The following is a 21,592-nucleotide window of genomic DNA, read 5'->3' as shown; positions in this document are numbered from 1 at the left end:
CCTATGCTCTATTGTCCATTTCAATTAAATATATTTTAAAGAACTAAAGCAAAGAGAGGCACAATGAACAATATTCAAGAAAAATTTTGAAGAAATTTCAGTCTACGTAAAAGTAAGTGAAAGAGACTGGACAGGAGAGATTTATGGCCTTGGATGTACCAGAGATGGCCTTTTATGCGCTAGAGCTGTATGTCGCACTGTGAACTATAAAATGCTAAAGAGTGGATGACATTTTAAGTTTGACAATCATCAAAGCAAAATTAAGTTCTACTAGAGGTAGAAAAAGGAGAGAGAAAAGGAGCATATCCTAGAAATCCTTGGCAGGCAGAGCTGCTGGACAAAACCAAGGTTATGATTTACCTCCCGGAAAAGTGGAGATATACTGAGTTTTATTCTTGAACTATACAGAAACACTTCCTGGTTAACCTTTTCTTTACGGTAGAATTCGGAGGACAGCAAGCTTCACCCCTGCAACACTTGCGGCCGACTGCCAGCCAGGCCATGTGCGGTGTGCCCGCAGCTCTGATTCCCAGCCGGAGGAGTCCCGTGCAGGACTGCGGAGCCGGCTCTTCAAAGACGCCCAGAGGTGGGAGGGACCCGGCAAGAGGAAGTGGGGCCCGTCAGGCAGGCGAGAACCTGGGTAAGTGAGAGTGCGCCACTCTCCCAGGGGCGCTCAGGGTAGCAACATAGATGTGGAGTTGGGAGCAGAGGCAGGGAAGGCTGGTGAGGCGACACCCTGTAGTCTGAACCGGGGAGAGGAAGCTGGGAAAGTGAAGCAGCAGGTCGGCCGATGGACTGGACGTGGCCCGGCCACTGACACATCACCATTATGGCTTAAGGAGCCCAATGCTCTTTAGGAAGCTCATCATTTTCTATTTATTTATTTTGCAGTGCGGGGCATCAAACCCAGTACCCTAGGAAAGTTGTTCACGACTGAGTTCCACCTCCAGCCTGGAAGTTCACCATGCAGTCAATCTACAGAAAATCTTGGCAAGCTGGTACAACCCAGATAAACACAGTAGTTCCAGAGCCTAGGGAACTTCATAGCATTTGAGTGCGGCTTTAGGGTTGTGTTTCAAATCCAGAGCTTTTGCTGGGCTCAGGGGAAATAGGGCAGACGGAGAGGACTGGAAGCCATTAGCTATGTGGCAGAGGAGGACCGGAGATGGGCGGTGGCCTCGCTGTGCTGCCACCACTTGGAGGCGGCCTTGCTCCCCATTACCCAGCTGCAGGGTGCACCCTTGTGTCCTTTCTCTGCTGCTGAAACTGCCATCTGCATATGGAAGCTCTGTCTCTTAAAGAGCAAGAGGACAGAGATGTCCAGCTGGCAGTTCTCCAAGAGCACAGCCTCAGTGAGCCCAGCAAGCCCTGCGCGAGTCTTCCTGCGAGGGGCGTCCTCCTTGCAGACACTGTGTTGCCCACTTTCAGCCTCTTGAGGAGGAGGAAGGAGACACAAACAACCCGTTTTGCTCTTGTGCTGCTAAGACAGAAGCAACAGCTCTACTGATGTGAATACTGCCTCCTTTGCCCCAGGTGCACTCACTAACCTGCCCCAGGGGTACAATGAGATGCACACTCAGAGCAAACGTTCACCAAGGAACTCAACTCAGCACCCCAGCTTTTCGTAGGTGTCTGAAAATGAAAAATCACACCACAGATAGTACAGTAACTAAAAATGCAGTGGTTTACTTGGAAAATAGGGACCCTACCAATTTACGCACATATAAATCTACCCTACTTCTGAATAATATGCCTATGTGTTTAACATGCTTACTTCTAACCAAAATGTGGACATGTGCTCTTTCAAGCATAGACTTCGACCTTGAACTTGCGTGGAAAGCTTTCTGTTCCACTAGCATAATATATATTCTGGGGACATTTCGTCTCCAAATCACTGAATTGCTTTGTATTATAGACTTTTTATTTTGCAGATAACTTGAGCTACTAATGTGTCAAAGTTAAAAGAACTTTTTCCGAAAAAAACTGTTATAAAACCAGAGTTCCTGTAAGTATAGATAAATATGTGTGCATGCACAACTGTAATTTCTTTTTAAATGTTTCAGCAAAAAGCATAATTGTAATTTGGGGGAATTACTATAAAACAGAATACCGTGGTGGTTAGGAGCTTAAATTTTAGAGAAAAACAGATCCAGACTAAAATCTGGCTGCAGTTACCTGTGTGACCTTTGGCAGGTGAATTAATCTTTGTGTGACTCAGCTTCTTCATTGACAAAATGGAGAAAATAATGCCTTCTATTTGGCAAGAATGAAACACCACACATGAAGAAACCTTTAAAATGCTTGCCCGACCAGAGTAGTGGTTAAGTCCATACCATAAATAGTTTGATCATGGTAGATATAAAATATGTTTTTCAGGCACTTGACCTATGGATGAAGATATTAATATACTGATTTTCCAAGAACAAAATAAGTCTTTGCAAATGTCCTGGGTCAATGGTTGGGAATAATGGTAGAGTTTGCAGGTTTAATAGTTTACTTCCATTGTTCAGGCACTAATGCCAAAGAAAACCAGACAAAAAAAAAAACTTCATCATACTTTCCCCATGCTCCTTTTGTGAATAAAACAAAGCTGAACTTCAGGCCCTAAAAACAGCAAGTTACCCTTAGGATAGACTTAGGTGCCCAATTTATTCTTGCTGAACTGAAGCAGAAGAAAAAGAATGTAATAAAACTCTGATGTTCAAAGCAGCGACACATAAAAAGTTATAGGAAAACCAGATTCAGCGTTGCTGCAAACTGTGTTTATTACAGTGTCAAATTCTGCTAAGCCAGGGAAGGGAATAATAGCTGTAAATAAATTTATAGCTTTAGTCTTTACACCTTTCATTTTGCATTGAACATTAAGAGAGATTGAGTAGAAGGGGGTGGATATGAACCAAAATTTAAAATATCAAAACCAGCCCTACTTACTAGAAATCTATTTTTTAACAGTTATTGTTTGCTGGGCATTTTCTGTGGTAGGATTGTCATGTATGGTCTTTTATGAGGTCCATCTGAGCCCTCAACAAGGGACTTAGGTGTCCAGGTTCAAGTTTTCGTACTAGACAGCTGCCAGAAGGAAGCAGTTAGTGGGATCTGTCACTAAAAGAAAATCTAGAAAGAAAATCAAACATCAAAAAGGACTCTCAAAAAGTAAGACTCACAAAGCTCAACAGGGTTAAGGGCTTATGAAATGGGACTCAGGGACACTGATTCTGCAGTTCTTTTCTAACACAATACAAAATTAAGTAAGTCAAACTACTACTCCTGCCAACCCAAAGGGAATTCTCCCTTCTTTGGAGTATTCTCCTTTGCCTCTAAATATTTTAAGAAATTGCTAAAGCTTCTTTAACTTTGAATTAAAAAAAAAAACAACACCAAAACCTTATTTCTAAGGGGTCAAATAAAAGGAACTCCGTGGTGAAAGACCACGAAAGACCAGAGTTCTAAACATTCCCTTTGTGGAAAGACAGTGTCAACTTGCTGTCCGAATGCCTGGAGTGGCTGGTGACTTTGCCGCCATGGTGGACACTGTCCTACAGTCCTCGCGCGGTCTTCACCAGGACTGCGACGGTGAGGGACACCTGTCTCTAAACCTGGCTTCAACTCGCTCCTCGATTCCAGCACATGTCCTGCGATACTCTCCCACTTCATGTCGCCTGGGCTCCGTGAGAAGCCTGGTTTCAAGGTCAGTTTCATCTCGGCTTCCTTGGGCATGTCTTTCTGAGCAACGTATGTTTCGTGAAATGCAACTGAACTCAACACAGGGACAAGGGCAAGATATCCCTTAAATCTGAATAATGCAGGAGATATTTAGAAGGAATAATAATAATCACAGTAAAGCAAAACGACTGTTAGGCGAGGCTACATGATCTCCATCTCAGGGCCTTACAATGATTTGCAAACTTTCGGCAGAAGCTCGGTCTCTCATTTTGGCAGATGGCAATGATAATCAGCGTTTTCACTCTGAGCTTCTGTGGCTCCCGTGTTCTCCACGGTCAGATTCTTTATCCCCTTGCCCTCTGCTCTCACCACCTGCTCACCTCCTCCCCATGCCCTCCCTGGCATCTCCGCCTCCCCGCTCCCCGGGATCCTTCCCTGCAGTCACCAAACATGGTCCGAGATGTGAGGAAGCAAAGCCACCCTTGCCCCAATGCCCCCAGTCATGACTGATCTTCCTCCTTCCTCTTTCTACCAACCTTAGAAGGAAAGGAAACTGGGTCTGAGGGCAGAGAGGAGAGGGAGCTGAACACAGACTGGTCGGGGTACACATCCCTCCTGGGGGACAGAAAGCTGAGCTTCAGGAGGGAAGTTGCTGAGCCGAGCCAGCCCTCTGGGCCAGGAAAGGAGCTGTCCCGGCTGAACTAAAACTAAAGCCAAACATGGGGGCACTGGGGACGAGGGGCTGCCACAGCCCATCAGTGTTCAGACTGACTGAATTTGTGCCTAAGCTTTCTTCTGCACCTGACTCCCTCACCAGCTATCAAATGTACTCCCAGGCGTCACGGTCCCCCGACTTGGGACCCGAACTACTTTCCCAGCTCAGCCCTGCATTTCTAAGACGTCTCAGCCTCCTCAGCTCAAATTCACCTTGCTCAAGCCAAACCACCCTGCCCGCTGCAAGACAAGCACGGCCCTGGTTGTGTGGTTTTGTTAAACACACCACTCCATCTGCTCAACGGCTCAGTGTTATATTTGAGCAAATTCCACAAAATCCTTTACTCCATCTCTTCCTTTCCACGTTTGCTACTAGTATCCTGAATACTGGAAAACAGAGTCTAGAAGCCTCTCCTGACCTTTCCTAATCTACTTTATCCTATCTGCTTTTGTCAGAATAATTTTTCTAGCCGAGTTTGGTGGCATGCCCTGGAAGCCCAGCTACTTAGGAGGCTGAGGCAGGGGATTGCTGAAGTCAAGGTGCTCAGGGCCAGCCTGGGCAACATGGCAAAAGTCCATCTCAAAAACATATAAAGATAAATACTCTTCTTTTTTCTAAAGCACATTTCCGAATGTAGCATTCCTCAGCTCAGAACCCTTCAGGGCTCCATTTTACAGCCTGCAGTGAAAGAGACATTCTAGGTAACAGCTCTCAGCGGTCGTGAAAGCATTAGGAAAAAGGCTACTGAGAGCTAATACCACCCAGGACACAGGATGAGGGGAAGCAGTCTGCAGGCTCATCACACATTTCCCGAAAAACGCAACCAAACCCAAATAATCCTCCGAGAGTGATGCACCCTGCAAAAGAGGACTGGGGAGAAGAATTAAAAACCACCATGAGGAGGCAGAGAGACCAACCCAGAATGTGAGGATTCTGCAGAGGAGACACAGGTCCCAGGAAAGACAAGGAGGAAAACTACTATTTTTTGTTGTTGTTGCTTGTTTGTTTGTTTTTTGAGACAGTTTCACTATGCAGTTGAGACTGACCTGGAACTCAATATGTAGCCCAGGTGGGTCTCAAACTCACAGCGACCCTCCTGCCTCAGCCTCCCAAGTGCTGGGGTTACAGGTATGCACCACCACAACCAGCAAGGAAAACTACTATTATAATAAAAGACTGGTGAGTTTTAATAATGAAGCACTGAGCACTGGCTTTGGTCTGATTCACACAAAGACTCTGTAGAAAGATTTCTGAGACAAAAGTGGGGAAATTTGAATTTGGGCTGGATATTGGCAACAATAAGGCCTTACTGTTAATTGTATTAGGTTGCTAATGAGATGACAGCTATGTTTTTTAAATGACCATATTTGCCAATCTACTGACATGATGTCAAGCCTTTGCTCTAAAACAAACCAGCAAAAACAATCTTAGAGCTCATGTTAAGCATAAGCCAGCCCCTGGGTAGAATCCCCAACATGAATAGAACAAAACAAGTAAGGAAAAATGATTTATGACATAAGATCACCAACAGATTCTTCAAGCTGGGTGAGGTGTAGGGCAATTTACAATACTATCTTCTCTAGCTTTTCGGAGTACTAGAAAATTCCCATCAGTAATTTCATAATAAAAACATTTATTTTAGGGCCTGGGATTTAGTTCAGTGGCACTGTGCATGCCTTGCAAGCACAAGAACCTGAGTTTGATCCCAGGTCCTGCAAAAAGAAAAAACAAAAAGAAATTATTTTAACCCAGGCATGGTTGTACATGCCTATAATCCTACCACTCTGGGAAGCTGAGGCAGGAGGATCACCTGTTCAAGCCCAATGGGCAACTCAGGCAGACTCTGTCTCAAAATAAAAATACAAAAGGGCTGAGGATGTAGCTCAGTGTGAAGACCCTGGGTTCAATTCCTAGTACTGCAAAAACTAAATCATTTTTAAAGAACCTTTAGATTTCTACTAAAATAAAGTGTGGACTTCTGCCTGTCCACTTTCTTAAGAATCTGCTGCTAAGTTTGCTTCTACAATATTTCCCCCATTTCCTGGCCTTGAGCCACCTGTCAGGATGACCTCCACTCTTGTCAAGGTCGGTGTTGGCTGATGTTCTTTCTGCTGAGAATCATCATCAAATACTATCTGCTTGAAACAATACCAGTGTATCTTTCTTACGACTTCTTACCTGGCAACCTGAGCTGTGACCTAGTTGGGAAAATACAGGTCCTCGCACTCCACGGTCTCGCTCCCCTTGTAGCCAGTCACAGTGGCCCAGGCTGGAGACACCGCCGCCCTCCTGTGGGCGTGTTCTGTCTAGTTTGAACCCCTGAGGCACCCGTACCTCTTTCATTGACTAGTATCCTTTTCACCCTGGAGATGATGCAGTTTCCTGGGGACCAGCATGGCTCACTCTGGACAGGACCCGGCCTCAGGACAGGAAGGGAAACCACATGTAAACACACCACCTTGGGAGGCGCTGTGTGCAGCAGCATATGACCTTTGCAAGCCGCTTTCCTCTCCCCAGTGTCGCTAAGATACGGAGAAGAATTACTAACTCCAGGGCTGTAAGTGCTACTTCCCTTTGCCCGCTGCCCTCCTAACCCTAATGTGCAGCTCTGAGCTGTCTACTGCTGAACAGGCAATAACTGCTCGGGCAGATTTCCTGCACTGGAAATTCTTAACTTCGTCGGGGGTCAAAGCAGCGTTCTCCAAGCAGCCCCGGGGGCGGTCGGAGCTCACAGGTGAGCCATGCCTGGGGGCACATGCCCGCAATCCCAGTACAGAGGGCTGCGGAGAAAGGGAGAAAGGATTGTGAGTCCCGCCTGGGGAACATAATGAGCCCCCAAATGAGGAAAATGGGGGCCATGGCTCCATGGTCCAGGGATTCGATCCCCAGTCAGCAAAGAAATTTAAAAAGTCACAGCTGGCTGTCCAACACATCTCCAACAATGCTTATGGTGAAGGCACGCATGGGTTCGCAGTCTGGATTCGTGAATATGGACTGAGTTCACAACAAAGAAATTGCGCCTTTTGGGGTCACTGCACGAAAACACAGTGACAAGGACGCCCGCGGCTGCCACCTCCCTGAGCGCGCAGGGCTTTCTCTGGGTCTTCCCACTCTCGCGGGACTTTGGTCTCTGCCCCAGGCCCTTCCCTCCTGTACACTTCATAGCTAAGGCTTGACCCACCCACTCTCCCCGACTCCTCCACGCGGTACTGTAACTCATGACAGAACGTAAAACTACAGTACTGTGTGACAGGGTGTAGGACACAGGAGCAGACACTGGGGCTCGGTCAACCCTACCCACAAGCTGTACACGAGGGAACCAAAAAGAGGCGGGTCGTGCAGGCCAGCGGGGAGTCTTCAGTCCAAACAGGCACTGCATAGCCGGTTGTTAAGGGAGGGCCTCGTGAGTTTCCCCGCAGCATCTAACACACCGAGGCTACTGTCCTCTGGAATGTTCTTCCGGCAGTGAAATGCCCGCTGGACTGTCTCGTCTCCGCGGCTCTGCGAGGGGTGCGTGCAGAGGGGGCGGGGCACGGGCGGCATTTACACCTGCTTGAGCCTCCAGTCCTGAAGACCCGGGTGCCACATGCTGCTTTCCGTACTTCACTGAGGTGCATATTAAACCAATCACTTTCATTTTGCACTGAAGGCAAAGTTAGATAATCTGTCCCAAGCCATAGAGCTCATAAGCAGAACATTAGACGCGGAATCCAGTCTCTGTGTCAGAGCCCAGACCCTTAACGCCACGCGATATGTTCCATAAGGTGCCCTAAAACTAGACCATGAAGAGCTGATGTTTTCAGTGGGTTCAGTCATTTCATCGCTGAGTGGATTTAAAAATCATGAAATCCAAATACATATATACAGTCTATTTATTCAACAAAATTTTCCTTGTGGAGCTGAAGGCAGAGTGTGGTGGCAGAGTGCTTGCTGTGAGGCCTTGAGCTCAATCCCACTAAAAAAAGAAAAAGAAAAGGAAAAGAGAAAGAACACTCTGCATTTTCTGTGAATTAACACTGTAGGAGAAACAGTGAGATAAAAATGAGTGGCTCAGGAAGTGATAACTTCCATAGATGCAAAGCAATACAGGATTAGCTTAATTATTCCCACAGGGCTGCGCACTACCTGCCTTAGTTCAGGCAGAATTAGGAGGAATACATCTGAGAGAAAATGCTGCACACAGCTGACAATAAAAACTTCCATTAATTTCAAGAGGAAAGAATTCTAAACAAAAATCAAGCTTTCAGATGATACAATACCCTCTAAATATGCAAATGATCATGTAAAAATAAATATGGGATCTAGTAAAATAAACAAGCTGTTACACTATGTGTACTCTTAATAATGTGGACCAGCTGGAGGATGACGAGGTCTTTCCTACGGTAGTAACCATTTACACATCAAAATACCAAGACACTAAGACCATCCTCATTCTCCCTATCATAACACGTAAAATATAGGCACAGGGGGTCCTGCACGATTTATTCAGGACAGGATTCGATACTAGTTTAATGTGACAATTCTGTTGAGTGGTGAGCAAGACAAAGGCGTTCTACACACCCAGGCACATGCAATGCCCACACAGACCCACACATGCACACGCTCACACAGTTTTCAGATGCTTGGAGGATGCATGTGCCCTCCCTCTGCCCCCAAGGCCGAGTATGTGAATCTGCAGAGGGCTCGGCTGGATCACAAACACGAAATATGGGAATTGCTAACGTATTAGGTTAGAAGGAGCTTAGTATATAATTTAAAACATATGCATAGAAGTTAAATACTGCTCCCAAAATATGATATTTTATCCAGGAATGATTCCTTACAAGGCATCTACAGCTTGAGTTTTGTAAATTTTAGGAAAAATACTGTGAAACGGCAATGACAATATCAGAACAAAAAAAATAATTTTTTTTTAAAGAAGCAAAAAAGGGGGTTGGGGAAAAAGGCAAAGTAACACGTTCCAGTTCTTTTCAAATGTATGTGAAAACAAAAAACCCAACCAACCACAAGTGGAAGTCGTACGCCTTTGCGCACAGCTGTATGATGGGGTTTGCTGGTAATTTTGCCCACATTTTTTCTCACTGGGTAATACAGAGTCACAGCACGCAAGCCACAGCGACCCAAACTCCCGGGGGAAGGCAAACAGCTGCACAGCGGCGTTCGGAGTGGGCTCTGAAGCTCTCACAACTTCACATGATAAAAACTGGCCTTGGTGGGCAAGGATACCCTCAGTCAGGGCCGTCGTGGGCTATCCCTGTGCCCAGGTGAAGGCCAAAGAGAATGCATTTTGGTGCCTACTACAAGACAGAGGCCAGCGTACATTTTAAATGCAACTAGCTCCTCCAGCTCGTATGAGGTCGTTTGAGCGGGAGATCATTGATGCTTAGGCAACGTCACATGGCACCCAATTTCCACAGACTGTTTTCTATAAATACCCTTGACTGTTAAAAATCAAAGCTAATGCTCACACCCTGCAAATAAATTGTTATAAAATGAATGAATACTTCGAATGTATGGCCCTGGGTTGATGCTACTCATTTTCACCAATCATTAAATATCAAAATAAATAAATCACTATAAAGAAAGCAAGCAAAGCATCAAAACTCTCCAGACCATGTGAGAGCAACATATTGAAAGCAATAAACGTTCAGTAAAATCTCAGCCCTGAGAAGCCTCAAAGCCATTTTTTCCATGGCTGTTTATGACAAAGATGACTCATCAGTGCATTTAGAGCAGCGAAGAGCTGACCACGCTGTCTCCCTCAGCCTCCTTGCCCCATCTTCATAATCCTTTGCTTAACTTCTACTGTGCGCAAGGACTAAGTTAGATGGTGCTGAGGAAAACAAAGATGAAAGAAAGCTTAGATGTTGCGCTTGAAGACAAACTATTAGCAAAGATAACCATGGTGTGGCTCAAAGGGGAAAGGTAGAGAATTAATTTTGCCGAGTGTTGGCCACGCGCTGGGCACCATTGTTAGGTGTGTTACCTGCACTCTGATGTGAGCCCTCACACTGTGACATGGGACGTGAGGCCATCTCGTCTCTGCCTTAGAGATGGAGAAAATGAGACCCAGAGTGGCTGAGCAGGCAGCCCAAGACTGCACAGCCTTCTCAGGGGCAGAGCTAGGATCTGACTCAAGATTTGTCCCACGTGGAAGTCTCCACTCCTTCACTTTACTCGTAAGGAGATATGAAAAGCTGTATGGCTAAAGCGCTGCGGGAATCTAGAAAGAGGAGGAATTGCACTAGGTGAAGGGAGAGGAAAAGCATTTTGTTTGGAACAGAATGAAGCTAGGTCACACTTGGACATATGGAACCCTGAGTGCATCTAAGGACTAGGTTACAACAAGGCTAAAAAAGTAAGTGCTTTGGTTTTGAGTGAAGCAGAGCTCAGAAGAGAGCATTAATGAAAAATTAAAGGCAGATAAGGCTAGAAAATAAGCTGTAGTGGAGGACTGGAATGTCAGGCAGGAAACAAGACCCTCTTGCATGCACGCTCTGTGGTAAACTCAGAGTTCTGGCTTAAGATTGACACAATCAGAACCACGACACAGTTTTATCTGGCTGACACAGATACAAGGATGTTGGTTGGCAGCAGCCTCATTCCAACCCTCAATGCTTCCACTGTCAGTAAAAGAAGAGCTAAATATTCACTTTCCTGCAGCAGCAGGTGCATCCTGACCACCTGCATTCACGGTGGGGAGGTCAGGGCCGAAAGTGAGAGAGAGGCAGACAGAGGGCAGGGAACCGGGGATGCCACCATCCAGCCAGCCGTGAGTGAGTTCCTCCCACCCTGATTGTAGGTAGCACAGGGCAGGAGACAGGAACGGGAGGGCAGGGTGTGGAGACCCACGCAGTGACATGGGGAAGGTGGGGGTGGGGAGCCAGCCAGGGACTCAGGGGTAGAGGCTGGTGCCTGGGTTGGGACAGAGACAGAATGGAGACAACCAAGGCACAGAGCAGGCTGGGACCTGGAGTGAGTGCTGGCAGACGGCCTCTGTGAATGCCTCATGTGTAAGGTGTGGGTCGGGCCTGGGGTTTTCCAGACATGCAGATGCCAACCTGGACTTGCACGGGGATGAAAATCAGGGTTGGAAGTGGTGAGTCAGGAAGGCACTAGCGACACCAGTATGTGGAAAAGCCCATTAGTGAGATGTGACATTTTCCCGAAGCAGACTCGGCCAACAGGTGTATGAAAAAGTGCTCATCACGGGGGATGCAAAATCAAACCACCAGGACAGGTCACCTCACACCTGCTGGGATGACCACTCTCAAAAAGGCAAGGCGCCAGTGCTAGTGATGTGGAGAAAAGGGACGCAGTTAGTCATCACTGGAAACAGTACGGAGGTTCCTCACAAAACTAAAGAGAAAACCACCACACGATCCAGCAATCCCACCCTTGGGGATGTTCCCAAAGGAAATGAAATCAATGTCCCAAAGCGTCAGCTGCACTCCTGCGTGTGCTGCAGCACTTCTCACAGCAGCCAAGACACAGACTCAACCTAAGTGTCTGCCAATGATGGAGAGAGAGAGAAAGTATAGTAGATAGACACAGTGGAACATTACGCGGCCCAGACAAAGAATGAAATCCTGCCTCTTGCACCAATCTGGATGAACCTGTAAGACACAGAAAGGCAGACCCCTGTCACTTATGTGTAGAACTTATTCATAAGAGTTGAGATATGGAAGCAGTGTGCACTGACTGATGAATGGGATTGTGTGGTACACAAAATGCAATGGAAAGTTATTCAGCAATGAAAAGAAGGAAATCCTGGCAGTTGTGAGCACATGGATCAAGCTGGAGGACACTGTGCTAAGAGAAACAGCACTCAGGACAAACAGAGGTGTATTACAATCTCACTCATACACTTATGCAGAGAAGCTTAAAAAGCTGAACTTCTAGGATCACAGAGCTGGGCCTGGTGGCAGAAATGGAGAGGTGTTGGTAAAAGGGTTCACATCTGCAGTTATAACATGAACAAAGGCTGGTGTGGTCGTGCATGCCCATAATCTTAGCTACTCAGGAGGCTGAGGCAGGAAGATTGCAAGTTTGGGGTCAACCTGGGCAAATTATATAGCTCAGTGCTCCTGGGTTTAATACCTGGTCAGTTGGTCAGTCTCTGTCTCTCTCCCCCCCGACCACGATGAACAAATTCTGGAAATGTAGCACTGTGCACAGGTGGTGACAGGTATGATCAGGTTGTAGTCACTCCACAACGTACATGTGCATGAAAACATCATATTGCACATCTCAAATATACTTGATCTTCATCAATTCGTATTTTAAAAGAAGACACCGTTTTAAAAGTCTGTCTTGTTCACCACAATTTTGTTGCTTTTTTGTGCCTTGTACTACTAGAAGTTTAACAGATGAGTGAATTTCGCCAATATGAATTAGTAACAAAAATCAGAATTTATGATTCCATTTTGATAGAGTAAATAATTCTCCTCTCTAGTTTGAAATACAAATACTCACATTTTCCTAATTCCTTTTCTTCTTTCCGTCCCTATCCTCTGTTCTCACTTGTTTTCCTCATCTTGTCAAGCCGTGGAGACAGCAGTCACCCCAGTCCACTGTTTTTGCTTTCTGAGAATCTCATGCCCCGCTCCTCGCTCAGCTCCTAGCAACACCCTCGCCCTTCATGCCTGCTGCTTCCTCCATCTCAGCCACAGCTACTGGAAGCGTCCATCGCGGAGAACCACTTCTTCCGCATCTCTCCCGAGGTCCACTCGTCTCAGTTTCACTCTGTGACTAATGGCGTCCGCTGACACTTACATTCCAGTCTTTACAATTTTAACAGTCGACGCTGGCAGCTTCGAAACAGTCTTCAGCTTCAGGAAGACAAGGAGAGCTTCTTGGTGAGTAGAAAGCTTCCCTTTTTACTACCAGTCTTCAAAGCCACGCCTTCATGACCTGGAAGCCCTTATGAAACGACGTGACACAGAGGCGTGGAACTGACTTTTCCTTCTCTCAGGAAGCGCTCCTCTGCTCTGCGATAGCAGGAATAAGACGAGTGGCACGTCTACCCCACGCAAGCATTTGCACAACACCAAGTTGCCAATTATAATTCTGCCCAATATTTTAGAAAACTGTAAAGGATGAACAAACCCCCAAATCAAAACTTTATGACTTTTTTGGAAGTCAGTTATTTGGAAATCTAATTATATTTTCCCAGAGGGCTTATGATATAAATATGGTTTCTTTTTCCAGTCCCGTCCACAAAGCCTATTTCTAATATACCTAAAAATATCCCTATTACATAACAGAAACAGACTGGTACTGGTAGTAGTGCCCTAATGAAAAATGTGCCAAAAGTTGAAAGCTGGAGTTTCTAGAAATGTAGCCCTCACAATCACAGCCAGCTAAAGAGAGTGTAGTTGGTCTGTGGATAGGCAGACTAGTTAAATTAGTACTAGACTAGTTAAGAGCCACTGGGGACCGGCTAGGACTCAGGGAGGGGACGGTTGGGAAACTTGGGTTTGAGAATCAGGTAGTGCAGAACTTGTTTGGAGACAGCCTGTGTACACAGGAAGCTCTCTTTCTCTTTTCCCTTGCTGAAATGTCACAAGGAAGACTGGAAAGAGGAGAAGGTTACTTCCAAGTCTTGTTCATGCCCTTCCACCAAGCCAGCACAGGCACTGAAGAGGCACAGGATGGGCAGGAGGACGCGCAGGTAAGTCTTGTACGCCGACTACCATGCAAGTGACCACAAGTAAGTGTTAGATCAAAAGTCTGATTAAATCATGGAAATTATGACTGTTGCCACTAGAAAAGTGGAAAACTCATTTTAAGTCACAAAAAGAAGGAAAAAAGAGAAAAGATATACCCAGAATTGTTAATACTATAAAAATACTTTATATGCCTTATTTGACCAAATAAAAATCTTTTCAACCATTAAAAATGCCCATTAAAGTTTCACAATCTGGGTTTTAAATGTATATTGCTTATTTGTTGTACATACTGTACCTATAGATGTATGTTAAACAGATTTAATGTACAGTTTATATAAGTTTAGTCAAGAAAAAAGACTTATAGTATGTTAATGTAAAATACAATTGTCTGAAATACAGTAACTCTTCACATGCTGGTAATCAGATCCATTATGGAGATCATCTCCAAGTATTATTATTTTTGATAGATAAAATTTGTTCTTAGGGTTAAAATCTTGTTGGAAGTCCACATTTCCCCCCCCCCCGACAAGATATTTCCAAAGAATAGATTGGGGGATGGAAAAGTCACACACTGCCATATGTACCTGTCTTGGTGAAAATAAGACAGACGGACGGGCATATTTATAGTAATATATATCGCTATTATATATGCCCCATGAAATATTATACACTATTCATCTATAACTTGTAAAAGAATCTGAGTAGAGCTACTGATAACCCCACACAAAATTTTAAAATTTATTACAAGCTAGTTAAAATGTAACAGTGGGGTTTCCCTGGACAAATTCTATGACAATGACATAGCCCTGCAAGGCAGTCTAGACTCCTCCTTAGGGACAAAGAGCCAGGACTGCCCGGACTTTGTGCTCTGGGAGGACAGTGTGAGCGCCTCTCTCGGGGCCACACTTCCGCTCACCCCGACACATCCTGAGCACTGGTTTCCTGCAGCTTTGGTGTGAGCCAAGACATTGTGTGTCCAACAATCATGTGACCCGACTGGCCCCAAAGGCAGACTCACAGTGAAAACAAAGAAAACCAAGAGGAGGACGCTATCTGGAAATGCCAGTCCCATCTTCCTCGCAAATTTCCGAAACTTTCAAGTGTAGGGTCAGCTGGGCTTTGTGTCTTGAAGGACCACAGTGAACTAAGCCCTGGCATGAAGGGATTCTCCAGGTCCAAGATCCATGTCCCGGTTTCACCCACAGGGAGCATGGCTGCGTCCGTTCTTCGGCCTACGCTGGCTTATCCTCTTCCTTCTAGCCATTTACTGGGCCGCTCCTCAAGATTTACTATGCTTGTGCTTTACTTCTTACAGTTCCTTTTTCTAAAAACGTATCTCTATTACTGATAGGCTTTTAAATGCTGTCTTTATGTCCAGTTTTCTAGGTCTTCACACTCACATTTGAATTTTCCACTATTTTGTCCATAGGACGTGTGCGGGTGGATGTCAGAGCAGACGCAGGTGTGCACCTATGCCACAGCCCTGCTCTGAGAGGGCCAGGGTGCCAGTCCTGCTCATCTCAGCAGCTTCCTGCCTTCCTGTAGCAGAGGAAGCGTGCAGGGACTCTGTGAGGCCGTAAGTGCCAAGGAGCCCACACCCGCACAGGGAAGTAGTGGACCACAATCTGCCCCCTGCCCTCCGCGGGCGGACTCTGGGACATGCTCTGCATAGCTCCGCGTGTGTTCTTGGGGGGACTGGGCCTCAGTGGTCCACAGTGGTCAGCAGTGTGCCTGCGCCCTGATGGTGTTTTTCCACTTGCTCCTGTTTCTTGGGATCATCTTCCAAACAACTGGCGCCGAAATCCTTAAGAACTGCTTTACCCTAAATGAACCTAAAATGTGTTAAAGATCATAATGTTCTCTCAAACGCCACACCCCCAGCTGCTATCCCACCTTTGCTCTCAAGGGCTCTGTGTTAAGAGGGAGAGCAGGGTTCCTGATTTGGCCTTGACTTCTCCCAGCTTAGTCTTCCCTGAACGTATGACTGTGCACACACACGGAATGTGAATAGAATGAGACGTGCGAGGAGCCTTTTCGTCTTCATCTCACAATAAACCAACGGGGTCAAATTTAGGAAACAAGATATAGCCACCTTCTTCTAACCACCTCCTTTAACAATTACTTCACACTGGGAGTATGTGGAAATGGCAAATAATGAGAATACTCTTGGATATCGATTCAAATTAATTAAAGGCGAAACTTATTCTCATGAGCTTAGTGTGCAGAGAACTGCACTCCTGGGGAGTGTGGAGAAATTTCTGCTCAGCTTTTTTAGACATCCTTCTCCGGAGAGCTGAGATCTATAAATCATGCTCTTGCGGTCCAGTATTGGGAAGAGCACGTAACCGATACCCCTGACTGCAAAGCTATCATGAATTGGCTTAGTCATAAACAATTTAAGGAAAAAGTAGCATTCAGTACATCAGGTGAAAAGATGGGAGTTCAATACATTATTGCATTATTCACAGTTATTACAAGGTTCAAGGTAAAATATCAACACTGTAATTTCTTCCCAATAGCATCCTAAGAGCACAGTTAGTACTGAAAATTGAGTCTGGGTTTGTTGCCCTGTTTCTAGACTCTCTTTTCTGTTTTGTATTTCCATTTTCATACACATTCTGCCCTATCTCAAAATTTGCTCATTTTCTTCAATCTGATTTAGAGCTCAAAGATTTCCTGTTGACTGCTTCATGCTTAATTATAAATCATGTCTGCAGCACTTGGCTTCTATGGAAAATGTAGAACAAAGTCAATATCCGTCTGTAATAAATCAAACAGAGCCAGGAGGAGCACTGTCTCAATAATCAGATTTGGGTCCTGTTGTGGATTTACGACATTATTAGTACACAATTAATCAGGACCTTCCTAATGCAAACCAGTCCATGCCCGACACTAAGTCTCCCTGCCTTTTGCAAAAGCCCCATGGCCCTGGCCCAGATCAGTTAAGGGCTCAGCTCGCCAGCAGGGCACACAGTAAAACTCCCTTCTGGGCCAACAGCCCCAGTGGGGCCCGAAGCTTCACTCGTGGGAAACATGAGGTCTGCTCCTCGAGGCATGAGTGTCAGTTTAGAGCTTTCTTGTTTTCTTGGAAAACTGCTGTGGAAAAACCTCCACCCTGAGTTAATTGGTGAGAAAAGAGTTCACTTACCTGAGGACCAGGCTGACCCTGAAATGCAGAAGAGAAAAAAGAAAAAGCAATTATAAAATTGCTACCTTCATAGAATACTTTCACTACCAAGACATAGCTTCAAAATCTTTACAAAATATTTCTGAAGATTATAGCGCCTAATTATTGAGAAACTTTACTTTGTGAATTAAAAAAAATCATTTTCATCTTATTATTACTGATTATTTACTCTACAGTTTATCCCCAATCTGGTGCCATTGTCTATTTGATATATGTGTCTCCAAAATGACCCAAAGGTTTGGCCTGTTCCAGAATTTAACTGGGGGACAGTGACGGAAACGTCCCTCCTCAGGTTATCAGAGTCGGAGGGTTAGGTAGAGGGAGTCTGACTATTTAGCTCAGTAAATCTGGAAAACATTACAAGGCTATGGGGAGGAGCGGGATCACTTTAAAACTCACTGAGCCACTGAATTCTTCATCATTTCAATAATATTTTAAGCTCATTTTAATGAACATCTATCTATAGCAGAGGTCTTTGGATCACTAAAGAGCACTCTAATTTCTCACAGTCAGTATCTATTGGCCTCTGGCTAATTGAATTTATTCCAAATGTCACTTTCCTATTGTTTAAGCTAATGAGAATTTCAAAGCAGTGTAACAGTAAATGATTTTAGCTAAAGAAAAGTCACCTATCAATAAAAGTATTGATTACACAGCTTCTTAAAAATCACGGATTGGATTTTGGGTCAGATAAAAGAAAAAGTTCCCATTAACTCAGCGAATCCAAATCAACGCACAGTCACCTTGGACTGGCCGTGTGCACCAGGCGCCTGCTCGGGACTTCTTGAATTTTGCCTCTCTCCTGGCCAGGATTTCTCTCGGAACTCATTCTAACTCTCCAGGGTAGACCAGTTGATTTTCAAGAATTTTGCTGAAAATTGTGGCTGCCAAGTTGCTGCAGCTTCCACCCTACTCCCCTGCTCTTCCGTGTGCAGGGAAAGAGAACGAGGTGCACTGATTGTCACTGAGTGGTAGGTACTTTCGGACGTGGGGAACAACCGAGTGCCTTTCGCAAATGGGGAAACTGAGGCTCAGGGTGACAAGCCAAAGGCCTCACAGCCTATCAACAGAAAAGCCGGAGTTTAATGCCAAACCTGATTGCAAAGTCAACCCACCCAGGCTGGCCATTCTGTCCTCCCGCTGGTCAAGGCCACCGGTACCGCAGACAGACAGGGACCTTCACAGGAGCAGGGACTCAGCCTCCCTACCCTGGGGGTGCTATGCACAGCCCTGTCCGCTGGATCCCCCAAACGCACAGGCTGAGCTTTTCTGATTCCCATGTTTGTTCTACAAATGATGGACTTTTTCATCTTTAAAATGTGGCATACCTACTGTTACACTGAGCAAATGACTTAGCAGATTGTTCGCACTTAGGCTATTCTAGACAAATACGCGGCACTATGGATTTCATTTTAGTGAGAATGAACAGTGACGAATGATGGTAAAATTTAAAAAGTAGAGCTCTACACTGACACTGAAAGTATGCTCGCATCGGGGACCTGGGTAAGTGGAAAGTGAGTCAGGAATTCCGGGTCTGCACGGAGTGCAGGGCCTGGCAGCGGTGGGGAAATGAGAGAACGGCTTCACTGCGCCTTCATCCCCCGAGAACTTCCCGAGAGACCGGGGCGCCCGCCCAATGACACAGGTTACTCAGTAAGTCGCAAGCTTTGCTTAAGATTCAGAGACTGGGGAGGGATAGGGGAAAGCAAAGAAAGAAATACAAGAGGAGGAAAACATGGAAACAAAGTGTTCGTAGGTAAGGAGGGGTAAGGGGTTGAAGGCAGGGGAAATGGGGAAAAATAAGAACCATGATAGATCCTGTAAAGGTACAAGATCCCAGTGATGGATGTCAGCTCATTGTACACTAAAATGTACCGATAAACCTCATTAAAAAAAAAAAAATAGATTCAGCGGCTGCCTGTGCCTACAGGCGGAGGGCAGAGCTGGCTTTAAATCCAGACTCTGAAAACAGCAGCCAGTAGCGGACGCTTGATGGGAGAGAGGGTCCCAGGGAGTGAACCACAGTGGACCATGATAAATGAGCCCTTCAGGCGTGTTGCTCCTTCAGGCAATTAAACAGCAATAGCGACCCTTCTTTGGGGGCTCTTAGCACCATCAGGCTGCCAGGAAGTACTAACACTCTCCCAGTCAACAAAGCCATTCGGATTCCTTCGAGTTTCCCTACGTGACATCTATTTTAAGGGTGGTGAGTCCGCCAGCATGCCATTCCGACAAGGCAAGAGCTGCTTCTTTCAACGCAGGGATACACAACCTTTTTCAAACACCTATGGCTGGAATACTGGTTAGGATAACGGGGGTGCACATAGGTCTTTGTCATCCATTTTAAATACAAACCCTTTCCCCTCTAAAAGCCGGAGAATATCAGTATTGTCTGTGTAATTCTGAAAGCGACTTCCTTGGCCTCGGGGTGATTAGAGATGGCCTCAGCAGCTCCACAGAAAGTGAAGCTTCTCACCGCTTTTATTTCCTCCCTTTCTCCTGCCTTGAAAGAAATCACTTCTCTGTTTTGCATTTCAAACACTTGCTGGTTACAATGTATCACTTGAAGGTGACTCTGTAACTTCATTATCTCTTACAAACTCCCAAACTCACACATATACACACCCCCCCGCATCAAGCTGATTTTTCTTTTCAGCCACAAACAGCATCTGGAACAGACATCCTGGTAAAGGTCTAGGGCCCCAGCAAGGGAACTCGGGTGACAATAGGACTTGCGTGGTCTGACGTCCCTCGGGGACCCCCAGGAACCCTGTTGCACACAGAACAGTCCTGGCCCTAGTGGGATCACTCAGCCTTTGCAGAGTGGCGGCCAGCAGTGCCATCCACACCAGCAGTGGGGACAGACACTGAGCAGCAGGAACCTCGCCAGCCTCCTCTGCACTGGGACCTGTTTTTATCTCTGGGATCCAGGGCCCAAGCTCTCAAGGCCTTCCAAAGCAGTTGCTGACATGAAAACGGAAAATATTCTGACTGGCCTAAAAAAGTCAACAATGATATTCTTTCTGTTAAGAGTTTTGAGACAGGGTCTTTCTGTGGAGTTCAAGCTGGCCTCAAACTCACAGCCATCCTCCTGCCTCAGCCTACCAAGAGCTGCCCCACAGTGGTGCCCCCCCAACAGTGATTGTCTTAAAGAACCATTTGAAGTTATAATTTTTAGAATTAGGTGTTAGATTCTCAAGATGTCGATCCTACATGTCATTTTCCATAAGGCTTCTCCGGGCTTCTGTCCCCCTCAGAGTAAGCACACCCATGCCAAGCAGCAGTCTGCCCCTGTCAGATAATCAGGCTGGGCTCGGGCAGCACAGACGGAAACCCCAGTGAGGGACGCAGTCCCTAGTGACACGAACGTGCCACTCACAGGAGTTGAGGGGCTGGGAGAAACATCACTCCTTAGTTTGATTGAAACTCCATGTCCAACTACCAGAAGAGTCTCTTGGATTCCTTTGCAAATTATGCTTACGAATATAGCATGGCAATCTCAGGGAGATGAATTGGTCAGGTACCAATAATTCACTCAGTTCGAATTTAGAGTAAAAGGGCCATGAATTTTTTAACTAATTAATACACAAAGGATTTACTAGACAGAGAAAAACAATTGAAGAAATAAAGCCTTGGGGATTATGTGGGCAGTGAAAGAACAGCTTTGCAACACTGTATTGCCCCAGGCTCTCTAGCTTCTGGCTTCCCAGGGCTCTCAGGAACTTGACCGAAACAAACATTATCCATAATTCATGTCACCTGTTGTGCTGCCCGACAGGCTAGATATGAATAATTCTTACTGTCGCTGCAGTCACATAATATTACTTAGATAAAAATCTTTCAATTTAACATTTTCTTCTGAAAAATACTTAATCCTCTATGGTTTTAATGCTGGCAAAGAAGAATCATTCATATTCAACTCTGAAGGAAAATAAATAGGTACTCTCAAGCCTGCTTGATCTTTCTTTTTAAAATTTGAGAGACAGAGAGGGAATAAAAATGTGCATGGAGATGTTTTGTTAGGTTCAATGTAAAGAAAATAAAATTGATTCGAAACTTGGAAAACTGCAAGTATTATAACTTGCAGAATTGGCAAGTCCTGCCTTTCACATGTAAATAATGACTGCATTTAAAATGTACTCATATTTAAACAGGATGAGTTTTCTTACATTAAAAAAATTATTTTTCTACATTTTTTGTCTCATAACTCAAGGTTCATATGTGGAACATAAGAAACAAAGAATTTTATGTATTTTTTGTCATTAAAAATTTCATATACAAAGCATAAGATGCTCTTTTATGCATTAATTTACATCACTGAAACTTGTTGGATGCAGGCAGGCATGGTGGTACACA

The 21,592-nt window shown here is 45.3% G+C and overlaps 1 protein-coding gene across 1 annotated transcript in view; it reads right to left on the bottom strand.

Annotated features, from left to right (window-relative positions):
- Col25a1 (collagen type XXV alpha 1 chain) overlaps positions 1 to 21,592 on the bottom strand; it is a 408,120-nt gene that overhangs the window by 142,924 nt on the left and 243,604 nt on the right. The window contains exon 11 of the mRNA XM_033755992.1: positions 17,198 to 17,215. Coding sequence (XP_033611883.1) covers positions 17,198 to 17,215 — 18 coding nt within the window. The remainder of the gene's footprint in view (positions 1 to 17,197; positions 17,216 to 21,592) is intronic.

This window comes from Fukomys damarensis, unplaced genomic scaffold (genome assembly GCF_012274545.1).
Source record: "Fukomys damarensis isolate Sample0158 unplaced genomic scaffold, DMR_v1.0_HiC HiC_scaffold_25, whole genome shotgun sequence".
Lineage (NCBI taxonomy): Eukaryota > Metazoa > Chordata > Mammalia > Rodentia > Bathyergidae > Fukomys > Fukomys damarensis.
The sequence above is the reverse complement of the archived record's forward strand: the minus strand, read 5'-3'. Positions and strand labels throughout refer to the sequence as shown.